At 38.8% G+C, this 20478-nt stretch overlaps 1 protein-coding gene and 1 long non-coding RNA gene across 5 annotated transcripts in view; one reads left to right on the forward strand and one right to left on the reverse strand.

Annotated features, from left to right (window-relative positions):
• Positions 1-18874, forward strand: part of adgrd1 (adhesion G protein-coupled receptor D1) — a 34426-nt gene extending 15552 nt beyond the window's left edge. For all 4 annotated transcript variants that reach the window (XM_007567113.2, XM_016679206.1, XM_007567114.2 and 1 more), the window contains 12 exons: positions 9649-9722; positions 10323-10446; positions 13139-13242; positions 13369-13480; positions 14062-14215; positions 16624-16690; positions 16899-16965; positions 17082-17173; positions 17269-17395; positions 17487-17528; positions 18083-18175; positions 18270-18874. In XM_007567113.2, coding sequence (XP_007567175.1) covers positions 9649-9722; positions 10323-10446; positions 13139-13242; positions 13369-13480; positions 14062-14215; positions 16624-16690; positions 16899-16965; positions 17082-17173; positions 17269-17395; positions 17487-17528; positions 18083-18175; positions 18270-18365 — 1152 coding nt within the window. In that variant the 3' untranslated portion in view covers positions 18366-18874. The remainder of the gene's footprint in view (positions 1-9648; positions 9723-10322; positions 10447-13138; positions 13243-13368; positions 13481-14061; positions 14216-16623; positions 16691-16898; positions 16966-17081; positions 17174-17268; positions 17396-17486; positions 17529-18082; positions 18176-18269) is intronic.
• On the reverse strand, positions 1415-3650 carry LOC103148385 (uncharacterized). Its single transcript, XR_477349.2, has 2 exons — positions 3338-3650; positions 1415-2857 (listed from the first exon to the last, which is right to left on the reverse strand). It is a non-coding gene; the product is annotated as an uncharacterized LOC103148385 (long non-coding RNA).
• Positions 18875-20478: the final 1604 nt, after the last annotated feature.

Genomic DNA, 20478 nt, shown 5'->3' on the forward strand with positions numbered 1-20478 from the left:
GAGCAGTTTTAAAAAAATACCTTGTTTCTGCTGCAGCTTTGAAAGAGATAGTGGGAACAGTGCGGTACTTCAGCTCCTCTCACCATTTTTTGCAGGATCGCCTTGTCTGCCATATCACATGAGATGTAAACAGACTTTACACCACAGCCCCACTACAGCTGCTTTTCTCACATGGAAAAGTTTCAAATCACCAAAAAAAGCACACACAAAAATAACAAAGATGATTAGAGTCAATTAATAACATAACATCATTTATTATCTCTGGATTCTAATATCTGGTTTTGCCGCTGCTGGTAGCAATATCTGCCATCAGCCATTTGTGTAAACTGGCAATGAGTCAATGACCTTTTTGTTTTAAAGATTTTTTTTTTGTCACGTTATGGGGGTGTTGAGCATGTGGCCATGCCACAGATTCCTGATTGGGTTCAGTCTGAACTTTGGCTAGGCCATTCCAAAACATCCAATTGGCTGTTTTTAACCACTTGTTGATGGACATGCTAGTGTGCTTCAGATCACCGTCAGTCCAAGTGTAGGCCTAAGATCACAAACTGGTGACCGGACTTCGTCCTTCAGAATATGCTGGCAGAGAGCAGAATCCATTGTTCTCCTTATTATGGGAAGTCGTCTGGATCCCGAAGCAACAAACCAGCCCCAGATCACCATACTACCCGTGTTTGAGTGTTGCTCTTTTTTTTTTCTGAAATGTTTCACAAAATGTCCTCTTTTTTATTAGTCAGTCTAAAAATTATTTTCTCAAAGGTCTTTGAGATTTTTGATTATTTTTTTTTTGTCCAGTTGAAGCCTGGATGGCTTTTGTGTTCATTTTGTGTTCATTTTGGTCAGCAGTGGTCTTCGCCTTGAAATTCCCCAATGGATGCCGTTTTTTTGTCCAAGTTTATTTTTGTAATCCATGAATCATAGACATTAGTTTTAACTGAGATAAGTGATATTTGCCCTGCTTTAGATGTTCTGTGTTTCTTTTTGTGATCTCCTGGATGAGTCACCGGTGCAGTGTTTGAGTAATCTTGTTTGGTTAGCCACTCTTGGTTAGGTTCATCACCTTTTCGTGTTTTGTGGATAATGAGTGTCTGCGTCGTTTTGTTACTGTCCCCATAGGGAACATTTTCTGCCACCAGATGAAAAACATACACAAATGCAGACGCAGATATGGCTCTCATTAATGCTTTGCTGGAGTCCCAAAAGCCTCAGAAATGGTGTTGTAACCCATTCCAGACTTATAGATGGCAGTGACTTTGTTTCTCATCTGTTTTTGAATTTATTTAGATTGATGCGTGATGTTTTCCTTTTGGAGATCTTTAGACACGTACTGCTTCTGTGACTGCAGTTCATGATTTAACAGGTGTTGATTATCAGAAACAAACAAATAGGACAAAACAAGAACGGTAGAAATTTGTAGGAGAACAAACACTTTTCACAGCACTGTAAACTGTACACTCACTGCACCCAATCGTCCTCTGTATCCAGAAATGTACGCTGGAGCTGTGTGACACAGTGGACTGCCATTTATCTCTGAACTCTGTGCAAAAATACATCCGACTTCTTAGAGCATGAGCTCATCTTGTATAAATAGTTGTACAGTGGACACATGCTCTTTGGTTGGATCACTCTACAATTCAGTTTTCTTTAAGTAAACACAATCGGTCTTCATCAAATGAAGGATGAAGTTGCAAAACCTGTCAGCAGAGATGATACTGGGCTGCATCGGTATCCACGGCCCTCGCTGACCTGTAAAGGTTTTCCTCAGACATATGTTGGAATTTAAAAGAGAGAGTTTCTGTCATCAAGATGATAGCTTCTCCTGGGAGCCTGGAGGGGTTTTTTTTTCCATTAGGACAACTCCATATTTCAACTGTAAGACTTATAAGAGCATAACTTCAAAGATCTTTGTGCTGCAGTCCAGATCTAAAAACTGTATGCCGACCATGAAACTGAAAGGTTAAACAGTGACAGAATTGCCCGGCAGAAACGTTACCTTGCAAAGAGGATGCATGTGTCCAGATCTACACCAGTAAGATCCTGTTTTTAAACTAAAATATAAAAATAAAATGTGCATTTAGGAGTAAAAGCAATGTAATATGATAAAAATGTATTTCTCACAAGTATAATTGTGTTTCTGCCCCACTCTGGATAATGTGCCTCCAAACAATTAAATATAACACATAAAATATGCTTTTCTACTGAAGATTGAGTCTTTATGGTCTGCATTAGCGAGCTTAACTTCAAATTTGTCCTGCCATGACACAGTTTCCCCGGCTAAGTTTTGTATTTTAGCCAACGTGCTTCTGCAGAGGAGTACTCAGCAAGTCTATTTAAACATTGTGGCAGTCTGAAGCAGAAATGTGCAAACTCCCTTATTAGTCTTTCCATGCTGCCATAGCTACAGGTCTTGTGTGCCGTCTGCAGTATAAACAGTCCAGATCTCTCTGTCTTTTATCTGACACTTGCTTTGATAGAAGGAAAAAAAAAAAAAAAAAACCCAGAAACTAGATTGATGGGATCGGCAACCTGTAAATATCTTTGCGTCATGGCAGGTACTCAGTCAAGCTGAGGTCAAAGCCATGTGGTTGACGTTGGATCGACCCCGCTCACTTTGATTAATGCCCTTTTGATTCAAGGAGCAGCTCAGCGGAGCAAATCGGCAGCCGACTCAGTCGGAATTAAGTTACCGTTGCCTCTAATATGGCGCGGAGCAGATTCGACACACTGACAAGGCGTTAGCAAGGCCGCTGGATTCCCACGTGCTTCTCTCACTGCATTATTCTGTGGAGTTGATTGGAGTCTGTCACCATCGCTGATTTATTCCTGCCGTCTGTGGTTGTGGTTCCGTTTGGGAAACCTTGAGCAGGGAACAGAATTAAGGATTGTGAGGCATTGGCGTCTGCGGGTAAACATTAATAGACTCGTACAGAGACACACAGCGCTGTTTGGCCCTCTTCCTCCATCCTGCTATCGCTGGTGTTGCGTAAACTAGCTGAAAGGCTTATCATACCACAGGGTACGGTGAAATGAAAGATGATTCGATCAACATATTTTGATAAGGGTAGCTACATTTTTGCTTTGTATCGTAACGGTTGCCTCACTGTGTCTTCAGTCAGCTCAACCAGCACAATTCTGAACTTGAATCAAAAGATGCTTCAGCTAAGAGATGTGCACACTTATGCAACAGGGTTATTGCACCATTTTTTTTTCTCCCTTCAAACTGATTTTTTTGATTGTTTTTCAGCTAATCTGTGCAGGATGTACAAAAACCTGGTGCAATAAAACATGTTTCAACAACACACAAAAAGAACTTTGTGTGCTGATGTCGCTCGCTTACCTGGAACTTCATGCTTAACTAATGATGACATTCAGAATATGACAAGGCTATAGCTCTTCCGTTTGCTCTGTCACTCGCTTTTAATCTATAATAAAAAGCTTTGTGAAAGAGATTTGGCAGGAGGTAACCATAAATGTAGCTTCAGAACAGGAAAATGCACGCTCTGTGCTTGTAAAAATGTCTGCTTCCTTGAAATCTAGAAGGTAAAACAACTGTTTGGTCACTAAAATAAGCGCAGAAAGATCGCTCAGCCTATCTGATACCCACGGCTAATTTTTGCACTCAAGCTGCTGGTATCAGCTCTCTCAGTCAAAATAATGCTCGCGCCTTTCTTTGTCCGTCTTTTTATAGCTTCCAGAACACGCCTAAACTTAAACCTTGTGGGCAAAATATTCTCCTCCGCCTCCCTCTCCCTCAGCCACCCACGCCCATCCATACACCAACACCCACAGAGAAACACAAGCCGTGTGAGCCAACACACTGATCAATCGCAGATGGAGCTCTGGTCATTGCCATTCCTCACTTGCCAGAAGTATTTAAAGACTTTCATTATAGTCCCTTTCTCAACACCCCCTGTTTTTTATTTATATATATATATATATATATATATATATATATATATATATATATATATATATATCATAACTCAAATGTCACAAATGCTGTCTCTGAAAAAATCTACAGCCTAAGACATTAGGTTTTCCGAGCAAGATGTAATTTACTACTATTATGATAATATTTGAAACGCGTCTTTGTCGAGCTCTGGTAAGTTTGTGGATGCAACATTTCATTTTCTTAAAAGGTCGGAGGAAAGCGTCTCACGCTGTCATGATCCGTGTTTTCCGTGTATTTATATTAAGGGTTTTCTGTGTTCAGTTTCTGTCCTGAGTCTCTGTTGTTCCTGCGTCTTCCCCGTTGATTGCTTCCCAGGTGTGTCTCATTCCTTGATTACCCTCCCTGTGTATTTAGTCCCACCTGCTGCCTTTGTCTCTTGTCGGATCCTCGTCGTACGTCATACCTCGTCTGTTCCTCGTCCGTTGTAGTTTTCAGTTCATTGTCTCAGTAGAACTGTTAGTCCTGAGTTTCTGATTATTTTGTCATCACAGTAGAACTGCTTAAGTCCTGCGTTGGCTCTGTTGCTCAGTCTATTGCTACCAGTGTTAGCTTTATTTTCTGCTCACTGTGCTGCCTACATGTTTTGACTGTTCGAGCTGCTACCTTCATTAAATTCATCATCATTATCATCTTTATCTGGGTCCCTGCGTTCTATCTCACCACCACCACCAACTTGCCTCCTGACACATGTAAAATAATATGGCTCTCCACCCAGGACAGAAAAAAAGATGCAATTTGTCATTTCCACCCCAAACAAGTTTTCTTTTGCTTTATCTCATGTCCAGTCAAAGAGACCTCAAGTATCTGTTTAATGGCTCTAAAGGTAGTCTGATCCATTTGTTCAAAGCTGCTTTAAAATTCAAAATAGGTACTTAATGTAGTGGAGTCATCTATGAAATTCATTGTGGGAAGTAGGCTACTTCTGAACTTCTGTTTTTTTCCAGAATGATGTTCATCAGGAAAGTGGGTTATTTGTGGGGACAAACAGGATGAAGAATGAGGGACCATCATTAAAGATCGCCTCTGCTCTTATTGGACAACTTTAATACCAATTTGAGGAATTTATTAGCATCATTTCTTTGTTTAATGTCGCCACATTCAATATGCAAGCCAGTATGCAAATGTACGGCACATACGGAGCTTTTAAGCTGGAGATAATAAGGTATTTACCTTATTTACCCCACTTAAAAAGTTAATTCCCTGTTACTGAACTTGATGCTGAAGGTCTTAAACTCCCAAAATTTTATTCCTGGGAAGGAGTCCAAAGTAAAAAAAAAAAAAAAGAAAAAAAAAAGAAAGAAACATGTGGGAATTAAACACACAAACTGATGCATCCAGACCACCACTTATAACTTTTGTTTTATTTTTTTAGCTATCTCTACAGCAATAGCTGTTTTTTTTGTCTGAACACCCACCACCCACCCTGTATGAATTACTCCTGGACTTGTTTAATTGTCCCCAGTTTCCCTCGCACCGTGTGCGACTCGACACGTCGTCTTGTTTTCAGTGTCCACCACAGAGAGCGAGCAGAGCCCACAGCTGCATGTCTTTTCACACGTCCCCTGATGCCATGATCTCATTCGAGCGGCCGCAGTGTTTTTCTGGATGGATTCGGGTTGTTGCTCCGCTCTGCCGTGTGCGGACCGGCTTAAGGGCCACCGCTGCCGAAAGCTCTGTGCTCAGTCAGCCACGGAGCCGGGTGATGTTGGGGCGTAAGACGGCTCAGTGAGCACCTTGTGTTTGAACTTGACACTTTTCTGTCCTCTCCAGATGTACTGCTATACGGTCTTTACTTGCCTTACTCAATTTAAGAACTGCAAAAACACAAAATCCTACCAGTGTCTTGGGTCTAATTTCTACCGCAAATATCTTCGTACACTTGAAATAAGACATAATTAAGTTACAAGTAACTTTTCAGCATGAAATATGAGCTTGTTTTAAGTCAATATTGATTATAAAAACTACTTGTTCCACTGTCACATTATTTCACTTAGATCTAGTACTTTTTTCATAAATATTAAGGTACTATTCACTTAAACAAGCTCTTACATCTTGCTGAAAAGTTATTCGTAAGTTAATTTTGTCTTTTGTCTTGTCAAGTGCACTAAGATATTTCCACTAGAAGACTATAAGTACTTTGAAAGATTTTCTATTTTGGCAGTGTACAGACTTTCTGTTATGAAACCCTGAGTAAATTAAAGTCTTCTCATTCGTGGGAATGTGTATGTCGAATGTTGCCTGAATTCAAATCTATACCAAACGGAATGAGCGGAAATTACAAATTGGCTCACTTTGCCCTGAAGTATTTGGAGAGTTTGAAGTAAAAGAAAACAGTTTCTCCTTTTCACTTCACCCATCATGCTGTTGTATGTTTATTCAAGTTTTTTTTTTTTTTTCCTCTTTTTAAACTTAGCAAAACCCAAGTCTTATTTCAGACCTCTCTGGTGTTAGATTATGTCTGTCTCCTCCTGTGGCTTGTTATAGTTGTGCCAGCGCTGCGTGGAAACAGAGAGAAAACTTTGTCATCAAACCAACAGATGTCCTTTTGAAGCAAAGAGCAGGATGGAAACTTGTGTTATTGTGTTCTTAATAGAGATATTGTTTACATTTATTGCTCAATAATGAATACCAGCAACTATGTTACGCTAAATCTGGGGCACTTTGCATGTGGTACAATGTATTTTGACTCCTTAACTTGAGTTCTGTTTAGCATTTGTCACATTTTAGTGCAAAAGTGATCAAAATAAAGACAACCAAATTATGGAAACTATGTCTAGATAAGTTTTATAACGTTGTGGAAATGGCAGATAGAATTTATATCTATTTAGGTTTGGGATAAACTGTTTCAGAGTTGGAGATCTGCTCTGTCGCTCCAGAACCTCCGGACTCGGTGGGTCAGAAGACAGATTTCTGAGCTGAGCTGCTGGATGACGTGTTTTCTTTACTGATTTGCTTGTTGAATAATGGGACACATACCTGCAGTGGATGTCAAAGCAAAAAGCTTTGACAGGAGCAGATGTTTAACCAGGCGCCGTCAGTGCCTGTTGCTCCACCCGACTCAAAGAGATGACAGTGGCTCCGGCGGAGTTGCGTCATGGTTTACTGTATTTGGACCGCAGAGCAGCTGTTTCAGCTGGCAGCTGACGCTCGATTGTCTTTGCAGCCATTTGTTCCCCGTTTAGGTCTTCGCCCGCTGCACTGAATTCGTAGCTGGTATTTTGATTGGTGACATAGTTTTAAGATTAAAGTCTCATCAAAGTGAAGTATTGTAGAAGGTTATCCCCCAAACTTTTAACTTTTTCAGGGTGGCGGGGTTTGCTTGCTTTTCTTTTAACATATCTACTTGTTGCCTGTAACTGTGACGTCTCTCAAAATAAACTGGATTTTATGGTAGCAAGAATAATTTGGAGTGCAGGAAATATAGTTGCTGTAGGACTTTTAAAGGGAATCTTGTTCTTCTGACTGCTTGGCATCTTTTCAACCACAAACTTGAGTAAACATTTTTGTGATTTTTGTGATTAACATAATGCATATTTGTGATAAAAGATTACATCAGTACTTTCTAGAATCACCACTCACTTCACTTACACTTAAAATCCTCTCCTCTCCGACATAATTGGAGCTTGGTAACATTATTATTATTATTATTATTTTCAAATCTTTTGCTGGACTTACATGTTGGCTTTGACTAGGCCATTCCAACATGGGACTACGCTCTGATCTGAACTCTGTTTGGGGTCAAAGGTGGTTCAAGTCTCTTAATAGGATTCCATCAGAGGTCACTTTGTTTTCAGCTGCACGCAGCCTCCCAACAGCTTCCCTGTCTCTAATCAAGAAACTATTTCATCTTCATCTGGTTTGTGGCAAACGTTAGACAGGACATCTTGTAAAAATCCTCCATCTTTTTTCTTTTCACTTAACAAATGGCATAGTGCTTTGTGTTGACCTACCAGATAAAGTCAAAATGAAATACCTTGAATTATGTGATTATAATGAGACAAAATGTGAAGAAGGGTTATTCATACACCTACGAGGCACAAGGCGCTCACTGGAGGCCTTTCGAGATCACAGTGGCTCTCGGTTAAATTGAAAATGAGATTTTTCCCCTGATTTTCACCCGCTGCTGTGGAAAATACAGGGTCGGTCAGTAAAAAAAAAAGCCCAGCCAGCCACTGAAGCTCAGTTTCACGGCCTGCCAAATACCACACCACAACACAGGAGCGGTGGAGATACTCTGACAATGATTTATCATCCTCTGTCCCTCAGATTGTTCTCCTTTATCAGCCTGTCACTCTGCTGTTGCCGGTTCTCGCTCTCTCTTTATCCTCCCTGTCCCGCTCCTCTTACGAGGCTCCGGTTGATTTCCTGGGCGGGTGTTTGTTGCCCTTCTGTTCTTAATAAAGAGCTGGAGCTCCAGCTACAGTCTCGACCGGTACATCCTGAGGCCGTAGGAGTCAAGCGCGTTATCTTAAATGGAGGCGATTTGAGCCCAGACGCTCAAAAGTGACAATCGGGTCGTTGAACTCCGCTCTGATTTCAACTGGAAAGGAAAGAGCAAGCCGGGTTTACCATGTGCACTTGTTAGAGAGGAAGCGTGTGATGGTCCGTTTGTTGACCGGCATGTCAGATGGTGGGCTTTGCATATTGTGGAGTGGCAATGATCTTTTTTGTATAATCGAAAGAAATGTCTTTGCTTTTGCTGCAAAGAGACATCAAAGGTTTTAGTAAGAGCAAACGCGACACCATGATGAAATACTTAGTCTTCCAGCTGCATTTTGTCTCTCCTTAATGTTTTTTTTTTTTTTGCTTGTTCGTTTCTTTTTTTTTTACATATCGCAAATTCCTTGAAATTAGTCAGCCACTGGTGATTATGGGAAGGGGGTGACGGGGGTCCTGACGGCTCCAGAGCTGCATTAATGAGCTGAATGTCTACTGCGTTCTTCTCAAGTGTGACGACTAAAAGAGTCGCATGCGCAAAACCAACATAATCGGAGTGGCGGTTTGATTACAGAAGCGAGATCAAGGTATTGTGGTGCAGCAAGGCTCAGAGGCCGGGAACCAGGCGACCCGGCTTGTCAGTCACACTCTCAGTGTTTTCCAGTAGGAAACGGTGCAGACGCACGGTCCATCTCATGCAGATTTTTTTGGAAAGCCGGAGCGTTCGGAATAGGGAGACGTGTGCATTTTCGCTGTATGCACTTTTCCAGTCGGTGTAAGTGTTGTTTTCTTTCTCAGATTACAGATTGAGAAGGGTAGTGGTCTGAACCTGAAACCAGGGCCAAGCCCCAATTACCGCATTCCTGCACTGCAGCCATTAGCTCACTGTCCCAGGAGATTCTAAATCTCATAACAAGGAATGACATGGAAAAAGTGATTTAAAATCAAAAAAGATTCTTGAGGAACGGAGGAGAGATTTTTTTTATACACTGCTCAAGTGTTTGAATTTTTACATTGTACCTCTCCTCTTGCTGTAGTTCTACTCGAGCAGAGAAACTCTGCTTCTCATTTGGTTTTTGTATCAAAGGCAACATCCTGGATTATTTTTTGTAGTTTGTTTAAAGTAATTATCTTTAACTCTCCCCTTTGCACACTTGATATTTTGACATTTAAAATCTTTGTTTTTTGTTTTTTCTTTGTTTGTTTTTCTGATTTTGAACACATAAAATGGCTCACTCCATTTCACCGTTCTTTTTCAGACTAAAGAACAGCAAGACCAAATGCTAAATCAGAGCAATAAAGTCTTCCTCTACTGCGCCTTTTTGGACTACAGGTGGGTCTGTGTCTGCTGTCCCGATGCTAAATCTCTCTCTTTTAGTCGTAGCACAAACCAGATCTCATCTCTCAAGTCCTTTTCTTTTTGTTTTATGTTGTCTGGTTCAGCCTGCAGGGCTAAAAAACTTATATGGAGAAGAAAAAAAACAAAAAAAAAAACACGCAGGTTTGGAAAAGGTCTATTTCCTTTTTACTTATCCGAACCGAAAATATCCAGTGATAAATGTGCTTCCGTTCCGGTTTTATATTAAGCAACGGTCCTCCGCGGAGACATTGCCTTCCAAAACCTGGATCCAAAAAGCTGTTTGGAGGGCATAACTCATTGTAAAATGAAGTCTGATTGAGTTGGATTCAAAGACTTCTTCCTCTCGCTCCCCTTTGCCCTGAAGCTCATGAAAAATGTGAATTATTAAATTATCCCGACAGAGTCAGCAAACAGAAGTGCGTGTGCCTCCCATGCAGGATTAGATTGAGTGAACGCTGCCAGCAGTGCTCAGATAAACTCGGCCTTGTCTGCTTATTTATCCATCAGTTTTTAATCTTCCTGCAGAATGCATTTGCTATGTAAATAATCCCTGCATTTTGTCTTTTGTCTTAGCACTAATGAGGGAGTGTGGTCCAATGAAGGCTGCGTTCGCTCAGATGGAAACGCGTCGTATTCTGTGTGCATGTGCAACCATCTTACCAATTTCGCCATCCTCATGCAAGTTGTGCACTTGGAGGTATCTTTTTTTTAATTTTTTATTGACCTTTAAAGTTGTTTTTTTTTTAGCTATCCACACTTACATACTAATAATCAAGTACTTTCTGGCCTGAAAGTGTTGTTTTAATCAAAACATTTTAAACTGGTTTTGATCCGTAGAAGATTATGATGCTTTAGCGTCTCATTGTGCATTTACCAAAACCAAAGCAAAAACGTCAAAACTAAATAAGAATAGCAAACCCTCTATTTATTACAAGGAGTAATTTATTCAAATTCTGGTCCAGACGTGTTGACTGCAATTCATCAGCTAACACACGTGAATCAGGTTGAATTCTGGACTTTAACTTTACCTCCACATCAGCCTTTTCCATTTAACCTTCTGCAATTCTGCCTTAGATGTCGTTTGAATCTTATTGTCTTGTTTGTGACCACATTTCAGCCGTCAAATGGTTTCTAAAACCACAGCCACACCAACAAGTTCTGATTTGACTCAATTGCTACAAGACACCCCTGGTCTTGTGGTCGTAACACAAGCCCAACTCATTACCCTTCCAACACCGTGCTTGACATTTGATATTATTATTATTCTTATGGGCGCTGATGTGATGGTTTTGGTTTTTTGCCCAATCAGACATCTGTGCTTTGGTTATGTTTCCCCCTACCCCATACACACACACACACACACACACACACACACACACTCTGCACCCGTTCTTCTCAAAAGTGGCTCAGATGGAACTTTGCAAACCTCAATCTCACCGTGTGTTCTTGTGTGGCAGCTGTTACCGTCAAGTCTTACAAATCAATTCATTTTCCTGGAACTGCCAGGCTTTGTAATATGTTAGAACCTTTAGAGCCTGAGACGTAATCCATGCGTTGCAGTTTCTGTCGGAGCATTTGATAGAGAACACCTGCCCGCTGCTCAACCTCCGCATTCCAACAGAAACAGCAAGAATAACAATCATGTAAAAGATTTTTTTCACCTCGAGTCAAATGACTTTAATAACACGCTCATCTGAGCCTCAACTCTTTGTAGAAGCACGCCGCATGTGTTTTGCATGTGTTTTAGTGGCCGACAAGACTGAAACGGCACTGCTTTCCTGCAGTCCGAGAAGATGTTTTGAAGTGAACGCAGTCTTTTATTAAATTTTTCACTCCATACAGTATATCCATGAGCGTACAGATGGCATCATGCATGTGTCTTTCTGCGCAGTTTTGGAAAAACAAACAAACAAAAAAAAAAGCAGTTAGGAAGGGAAATGTTTGTTCTTAATCACCAGCTGTCCACTCTTATTCAACAGTACACCACATCCTCTGGATTCCTGAAAAAATAAGTCTGTTTTTAAGAATATAATTGGACTGGCCTTTGTGGTTTACTCACTGGTTTACCACACAGTAATCAGCCCCACAGGGAGACCCCGACTACACTTTATTGTCCACAATAGGCCACAGCGACTTGCGAAACAGTAAATTTTTCAACATATTGTCATGTTACAACCGCAGACCACAGTGTATTTTATTGGGATTGTATGTAATTGATTAAGACAATAAAGTGGATAATTGTAAAAAAAAAAAAAAAAAAATCTGCAATGTGAATCCGCATCTTTTTTCTTGTTCTTCTTATAGTTTTCTATCAAAAGTTCCTTTTTGCTAACAGTTGTCCTGTCAATAGATTTGCAGAGGTACCACCAGAGCGGTGTACCTCTGCAACTCCTCCAGAGTTACTGCGGACCTCAGAACTAGTCTTTTGGTAGATTTTCAAGCAATGTTGTTGCGGTAGATTTCACATAGGAGATCAGAACAGAGGGGCCTGAAGACAAAATGACAGGAACATGTTTCAAATGTGTAAAAACATATAAGTGCTTTCTACACATTTACATCAAAATTATGCTTTGCTTTGTGTCGACCTGTCACATGGAATAAACTTCAAAGGATATGAGTAGTTTTGGAAGGAACTGAATGTGATCACAATGTCATTCTTAACTTGTCCTTCATTTTTCAGCTGTGGTTGTTTTGTGCCTCACAAGAACAGCAGTCATCTCTTAATGACTCTCTAAACTGTGTCCTGTACAGTATTAGATACCTTAGAATCCAAAGCTTCCATAATATGCAAGCCTTCGTGCGGTGAAAGTATGGTTAGCATCCACAATAAGCTTTTTTTCTTGTTATTCTTCTTCTTCTTCTTTTTTCTTGTTATTCTTCTTCTTCTTCTTAAGAAAGTGGATTTCTTATTGCAGCGAAGTGAGCCAGTTTTCTATTTAGGCAGCAGAAGTCTATTTGATGCTATACTTTCTTAGAGTAGGTCTCTAATTAGTGGGATGCTTCTTCCCTCAGCTGCAAGGCATCATCCCACGTTTCCTTTCGCCTGAAGCTTGAGAGTCCTCTGCTCTCATAATAACAAGGCACATGCGTAAACAGTTCATAGAGAATCAAAACCAAACTCTCAAAATAGCCTGAGCACCAAAACAGGATTAGAGCACTTAGCCCAAACTCTGTGTGTGTGTGTGTGTGTGTGTGTGTGTGTGTGTATATATCAAATCAATCAAATTTTAGTTGTATAGCACATTTCAGCAGCAAGGCATTTCAAAGTACTTTACATAATTAAAATAAAAACAGCATGTGAGAAAGAGTTTAAAAAAAACATAATTAAAACTCAGAGAAATAAAAAGCTGTCTCCAACCCTTTTGACAGTGATCTATCTCTCTATACAGCTCACTCCTGGCCACAAGATGGCACTATCAACCATTGGGTATGTTGGCTGTTCAATATCCATCTTCTGCCTGGCCATCACTCTGGTTACATTTGCAGTGCTTTCGTGAGTATTATCAATAGTTACTGTGATCTAATTTTTTTTTTAGCATCTTTGTTTTTTTTGCGCTAATTTATTACATGACTATGAGCGTGTAACATTGACTTTTCTGCATCCGTGTCCATGTTGCAGATCTGTTAGTACCATCCGTAATGAGCGCTACCACATCCACGCCAACCTGTCTTTCGCCATCCTGGTGGCAGAGATCTTACTGCTCATCAGCGCTCGCTTTGAGCCAGGCACGGTCAGTGCATTCTGCAGCACCTCTAACTTTACACATGATGCTCCTGATGCCATATGTAGAGTTATGCAAATACCATTGTTTCTGCAATTTTCCCCCTTCAAAGTTCTATCTTTATATTTTCTAATTTATCAATTTTCAGGTAGTGTTAGGGTCAGCATATTTTGACATGACCGTACGAATGTTTTTTGTTGTTGTTGTTTTTTCTACAGTGTTTGATTTTTGGTGTCATGGGGTTTTTTTATGTTCTGGAAAATGAAACACAAAAGAATCACGGAAAACAAAAATATGTGTTTTCCACACTCAGCTGTATTTTTCTGCCCTTGTTTAGACTTAAAAAGTTCAAAAAAGAAAAACCTTTTGAAAGTACTTAATGACTTATATATGAGGGATGATGATCAAAATATTAACAGAATCAATAAGTTGTGACGAACAGTGACGTTTTGCAGAGGTCCTGTTAAACTGTTGCTATGCAAAATATCTCGGTGTTACTTGGTAACGCTTTTCCTTTTATTGTCACTCATAAACAGGTAAATCAGAGGAGGGTCTAGCTATTAACTTTCTGATTTTCTTCCACTTCGCAGCTGCCCTGTAAGGTCATGGCCGTCCTGCTTCACTTCTTCTTTCTGAGCGCGTTCGCCTGGATGCTGGTGGAGGGTCTGCATCTCTACAGCATGGTGGTGAAGGTGTTTGGCTCAGAAGGCAGCAAACACTTTTATTACTACGGCATTGGATGGGGTGGGTCTTTTGTTTTCCTTTGTTTGACTGACTTTAGTTCCCACGTCATTATATTTAACAATCTTTTATTTGTATGTAATGAAATAAATTACCATTATTCAGTCTATGATTTAACCTGCTTTTAATAAAGATATTAGGTAAGACATTAGGTTCGTTAAATGAGCTGTAAATTTGCAAACAGACAGGGACATTTGTGCTATAAAGCTACACTCTTTGATTGGTGATTATGTGTAAATTATCGTTTTGTTTTGTTTTGTTTTGTTTTGTTTTTATCATATTGGACCTCTTAGTATGACATAATCCTGTTTTATGTTTTCCTACTGGCCAAAGCAGTTTGTCCTTTTTTGTGACTAAATGAAAATTATAATTATGAGACTTGTCTGGCAGCTAGAAGTAAAGCTGTAATGGAAACAAAAGAAATATGTTCATAAAAAAAAAAAAAGGGAACTAAATCTGCTGTTGGCTGCAATTAAAATAAATCTTTTCTACTTTGTGTCTTAATACCTCCCTCATGGCTGGTTCCTTTTTTTGCACAAAAAGAATCCATTATTTTCTAGGAAAATTACCTAATTAAACCGTTGTAGAAACTAGACTCAGCGCTGATGGACATGTAGCAGCCCTACCGGGGTGAGGTTTTGTAGATTTAAGAGTACGTAAAGTGATTAAAGTCTTCCTGTGGAGTCAAAGCTACGAAGAAAGACAAACAGCACAAAGCAAAGTTAGGCATAAAGGCAGCAGGCTTTATGCCAGAGATGTGCAACCTGTGGCTCTTTGAATCTTCAACAATAACTCTTAATAACATTGGCTAAAAATGATAAAGGTTCAGTTTTCAAATATAGATGTAAGGATGACTGCAGTTTTAGTGGTTTTTCAATGCTTAGTTGCATTGAATTTCCACAACAAAATGTACCATTACCACATCTATTTTTTGTTGTCATTACATTGGAAATGTCTACGTTTTTGTCACATAATGTCCCACAATTATCAACATTCTATAGAATAAAAAAAAATTACATATCCTGTTTATAACCTCAAAATTTATTTAGGAGACATATGTAAAAAAAATATATCTAAGTTGTCTCTTATTAAAAAGTCATGGAAAATTAGCAGAGTGGATGTAGGGCAAAAATGTCTCTTTGGATTAAAAACGCTACATATATAATATTGAGGTTTTGTTGTTTAATAAGTTAGATAATAAAAAGCCCAGTGATCTTCTATTACTTTTAATTATCGGTCATGTTTTGCTGTTGTGCAAAATGTTCTGCCTGCTTCTCTCTATTTGCTCATTTTCGCTGGCAGATACGTCACAAAGTCCTTCCTGAATAGAGGACTGCATCTGGTTGTGCTTAATGCATATCTCAGATTTGGGGTGTGTTTCTAGAAAATGGTATTTTCAAAATAATAGAATGAAGTTACAGTCAAAGATTGTTATCAGAAAGGTTGCTGTGTTGTTAAGCTGTTGAAGAAGGGATGACTTTATGCTCTGCTTCAAAATACAACAGGGGTAAATAATCAGAGGAAAACGTGTTTTCTTTTTCAAAATATCATAAATCTAAATTGCGCTAAAAATACAATTCACAATCTTTTAAACAAAGACAAATTAGTGGGCTTTATGTGAGTTTCATTTGTAAATCAAATGCATTTCTACTCATTTGCATCCCATGTAAAAATGCATAAAGGCCATAAAATATATTTTTTTACTGCTGCATGATCCCTCTCTGCTTATTGTTATTTTGAGTACATTTATTCAGTGGAGAAAAAAATGTTAAATGTTTAACACAGCACTTAGTCTTCTTCTCTAACATTTAAGACAGCTGCAACATACAGTGAAAGGAGAAGCAAGTACTGTATATACGATCAAATGCTTTATTTGCTTTATATCAAAGTCTCATTTCAGTTACTTATAATACCACACTTATGTATATATTTTTTATAAATTATATATCGTTATGGTTCTATTTGTATTTGCTAATATTCAACACTTTGGATGGAGCAGCATGTCAACAAATTAGCAAAAAAAAATAGCTAAACTGTCTTAAAAATGAAAAAGTACAACAAAAAGTGCTTTAGTTGAAACATTTATTTTAAGGATTGATACAGATGGGAATAAAGCACCACATTTGCAACATTTTAAAATTTGCTAGATATTTGCGCAATTAATGTTTTGTTGTTTTCCTTAGACAGTGCTTTAACTTAAACTAACCATTACTACAAATAGACTGCCATGGTGTGTTATATTATACGTTGCAATTTTGCAATACTTGCTTTAACAGTTTGATACATATGCTTTAGATAGAAAATGATCGGCCTAAATTTGGCCACCTAAACCTATTAATCCCCCCCATCGTGTTTCAGCTCACGTCAGCCACGCCTAATGCTGAATGTGTTGTTGTTTTCTTTTGTCCCAGGTTCTCCACTGCTGATCTGTGTTGTGTCTGCAACATCGGCCCTCAAAAGCTACGGAGAGACTGTCAAGTAAGTACGACCCTCCGCATGTGAGGACTCTAATTTGTTCCATGGCTGCCGTTGCGCAAGAATGACATCACCTGTGAGAGAAAGTGGAAACAACAGCTTTTAATGCTATGTAGAAAGGTCTAGATTAGCAGCATAATGCCTAAATTTGCATTAAAACAGTGCAAGCTTTTTTCATGGAAAGCTTTGTAACTTTCCCTTGTTGTCTCAGCTGCTGGCTGTCGCTAGAGATGGGAGCCATCTGGGCGTTTGTGGCGCCTGCTCTTTTTGTCATTGTGGTGAGAAACTTCTTAAAAAATATGTTGTTTTTTTTTTGTTTTTTTAGCACAGTTTTGCCTCATTTCCGGTGTACTTTGCATTCTTATTTTTATTTTCTCAAATCTTTGATCCCCAGGTTAACATAGGCATCCTGATATCTGTGACAAGAATCATATCAAGAATCAGTGGGGAGAATTACAAGGTTCACGGAGATGCTAACGCGGTCAAGTGAGTTTGTTTGCACGATCAGAATCTTTCACTTACACAACATATTTATCCTACTTAAAAGCTGTAATCACATTTATCTTTCGGTTTGCTTGAAGGCTGACAGCCAAAGCGGTGGCAGTGCTCCTGCCCATACTCGGCATTTCCTGGATCTTTGGAGTTCTTGCCTTCAACACACACACGACTCCGTTTTTATATGTTTTTGCTATATTTAACTCATTACAAGTAAGTTTTCCGCTTTTCAATCTTGTTTTCATAGTAAAGGCACCAAGCTGTTTGAATTTCATGTTTTATTCATTATCTGCTTTCTTCTTAGGGTTTCTTTGTTTTCCTGTTCCACTGTCTTCTCAACTCTGAGGTATGGGGTAAAACACTTGGCATATATATTATATTCAAACAATTCATAACATTTTAACTCCTTCATATTTTGTCTTGTAATAATCACGTGGATTTTCTGTGATAGACAAATACAAAGTAGTCCGTAATTGTAAAAAGACAGCGAAACTTATACACACTTTTCAGTTATTTATACATGACAATGTAAAAAAAAAAAAGAAAAAAAAAGAAAAAAGAATGACATGCATTTAGGAAAAAAGCTCATCAGGAATTTTGTTGAACACAACCAGTTATTAGGTTTGAGGGAAATTTTATTTTACTTTTTGACACAGGTGCACATTTAACTAGTAAAACTAAAATAAAATTGGTGAGACGATCTGAAACATTCAGCAGTGGCAGGAAAAGGAAAAACATAAGATATTTGTAGGAGGGAATAGTTTTGACATCTTTATCATAGAAGGTTTTAATTAGTAAGAAGCAGCAATGTCTCTCTTTTACAACATTATTCAGTTTGATTTCTTTTTTCTTCTAGTACTTTTGATTCTTGGACTTCATGGTTTCTGATTCTGTCTGCAGGTAAGAGCTGCATTCAAGCACAAAACCAAGGTTTGGTCTCTCACCAGCAGCTCCATAAGAAACGCCAATGTGAAACCATTCAACTCTGACATTGTAAGTGTCAACACTGATGCATTAATGTGCCAACAAAACTGGACCGTTTTGCTCCTAAAAGCCTAATGTTCCCTTTTCCTGTCTTGCAAAACAGATGAATGGAAACAAGGAGGGTGTAACTCCCACTAAGATGAACACATGGGACAAAAGCACCAACTCGGCCAACCGTTTTGACCTCTCCGCTGTGTGACAGGAGAGCAATGTGTGGCTCACTTGGGTGGAAAGGCAAACACTGGCCAGAGTACTCTTCCACTCTGTCATTACATGCAGTCAATTTGAAGTTGCATAATATGTTCACGCTTGAGGACAAACAGACTTGTTGGACTGTGCTTGATATTCTCCCACACAGAATGTTCCATGTTGCTCTCAAAGTACAGAAAAAAAAAATCTGATTTTTCAGGAGAGGTCCACAGGATTAATGAGAGTAACCCAAATGCTCAAATAAACAGCATGGCGCATGCAGGAAACACAGCAGTAGCTAGCGGAGAGTTTGGCAGATGAGCTGAATCTGCAAATTTCTGAAGCAAGACCAGAATGAGCTACTAGGCCAACGTTTGTGACATCGTTGTCTTAGTTTCTGCTAAATGAATAGATTGTAGAAAATCTGCTGCAATATTCCCTAACCCATCTTTCATCTTGCAATGAATGTTTAAATTCACAATAATGGCCTAAATTCTACACTCATTTCTTACACACACACACACACACACACACGTGTTTTTTTTTTTGTTTTTTTTTGTTTGTTTGTTTTTTTTACATTATGTGAAGTTACAACTAAGTGATTGGTAAAGCCTAAACAGACTGTGAAGCAGTTTCCCAGACTCTGCATAAATGGGACAATCAAGCCCCCCTTCATTCAATGGTTAACCCTTATTATCTTTGCTAAGTAGCGTAGAAACAAGACAGTCAGTTCAGGTAGAACAAGTTTCTGGCTACATTTTGAAGAATAACATTTCATAACATTTTTTTAAAAGTACAGAAGACAAACAATCAGAATCAGCCTTTAGTTATCAGTGTACTGAAATGAGTTTTGCTTCAGTATAGCCCATCCAAAGAACAAAAGAAAAGACAAACGAACAACGTAAGGCATGTGCAGACAGGTGCTGCCCCCGTGGGAGGCGCTGCCCTTCCCTTAGTAGGCACATGATGTACATCATCTAAAGACATTTGTGTCTTTAGATGTGGAGCAATTGTATCAGTTTCTTCGGTTTCTAAAGTGTTAGAACTGATCTCACCAACTGTAAAAGGATTGAGAAACACACAAAAAAATGAGTCTTTCAGAGCACCTAAGAATCGGAAGAAGTCCAGAAATGAGCATAAACCCTGAAGAAACATCTAAAAGAAAAACTCCTTCTCTCCTTTACATGTATTTTTGGTGCCAGTGTGACGTTTTGCAGCTCTCTTATGCACATCCTCCAGACAAAAATGAATACCCGACACCAAAACACACCGCCGCCGATGTCCGACCTTACATCCGCACAGACCAAAAAGACTGTGAAATGGTTTCCTGCTACATTTGAAGAATAACATTTAAATACATTTTTCAAAACAAAACAAACAAAAAAAAAACACAGAAGACATATAGAATCAGAATCAGGATTGAGATTCTGGGATGCTGTCTAAATCTCACCAAAGAAGACTGAATGGTGAGATTTAATCAAAACAATCAGAGTACACTTGGGCAACCAGACTGATGCCATTTTTCTTAATCATATAAATCAAATTGACAGTGGAAGAAAACTTTGAAAAGTTTTTTCTCAATTTCACAAAAAAATGACCATTTTGATGGGATGAAACTCTACCGCGTGTATTATTGGAATAACGAGAAAATGAGGCATTTACTTTGAGCAAGATGGAACCTAAAAGAACCATATTTATGGATATGATGAGCTATATAATCAGGTGACTAGTTATCTAGATCAAGTCTTTCCTTCTCTTAATTGTTTGACTATAATAAAAGTAGATTTCTTTCAATGACAAGACAGGATTAGCATTGATCTTTTCATCAAAATGATTTTGGTTTGTACAGTAAACGGTGTTACGATGACACACGCTGTTATTTGCAGGCAGGAATTAAGCACACTTTATTGTGTTTAGAAACAAACTTTCAGAATGTCCTCAGGACTGTTTGCATAATCGTGGACGAAAGGACCAAGAACACACAGTGTTAGTTTTAAACATAGTGTTATTTTATACTTTTAGAACAACGCAACACCAGCTGTTAATCTATTTTACATCACAAAGAAAAAAGTGCTGACTTTATCTAAGTAATTATGTAGTTGACACAGTATTAATATAGTTTT

The sequence above is a fragment of the Poecilia formosa genome, unplaced genomic scaffold (assembly GCF_000485575.1).
Source record: "Poecilia formosa unplaced genomic scaffold, Poecilia_formosa-5.1.2 Scaffold204, whole genome shotgun sequence".
NCBI classification, from domain to species: domain Eukaryota; kingdom Metazoa; phylum Chordata; class Actinopteri; order Cyprinodontiformes; family Poeciliidae; genus Poecilia; species Poecilia formosa.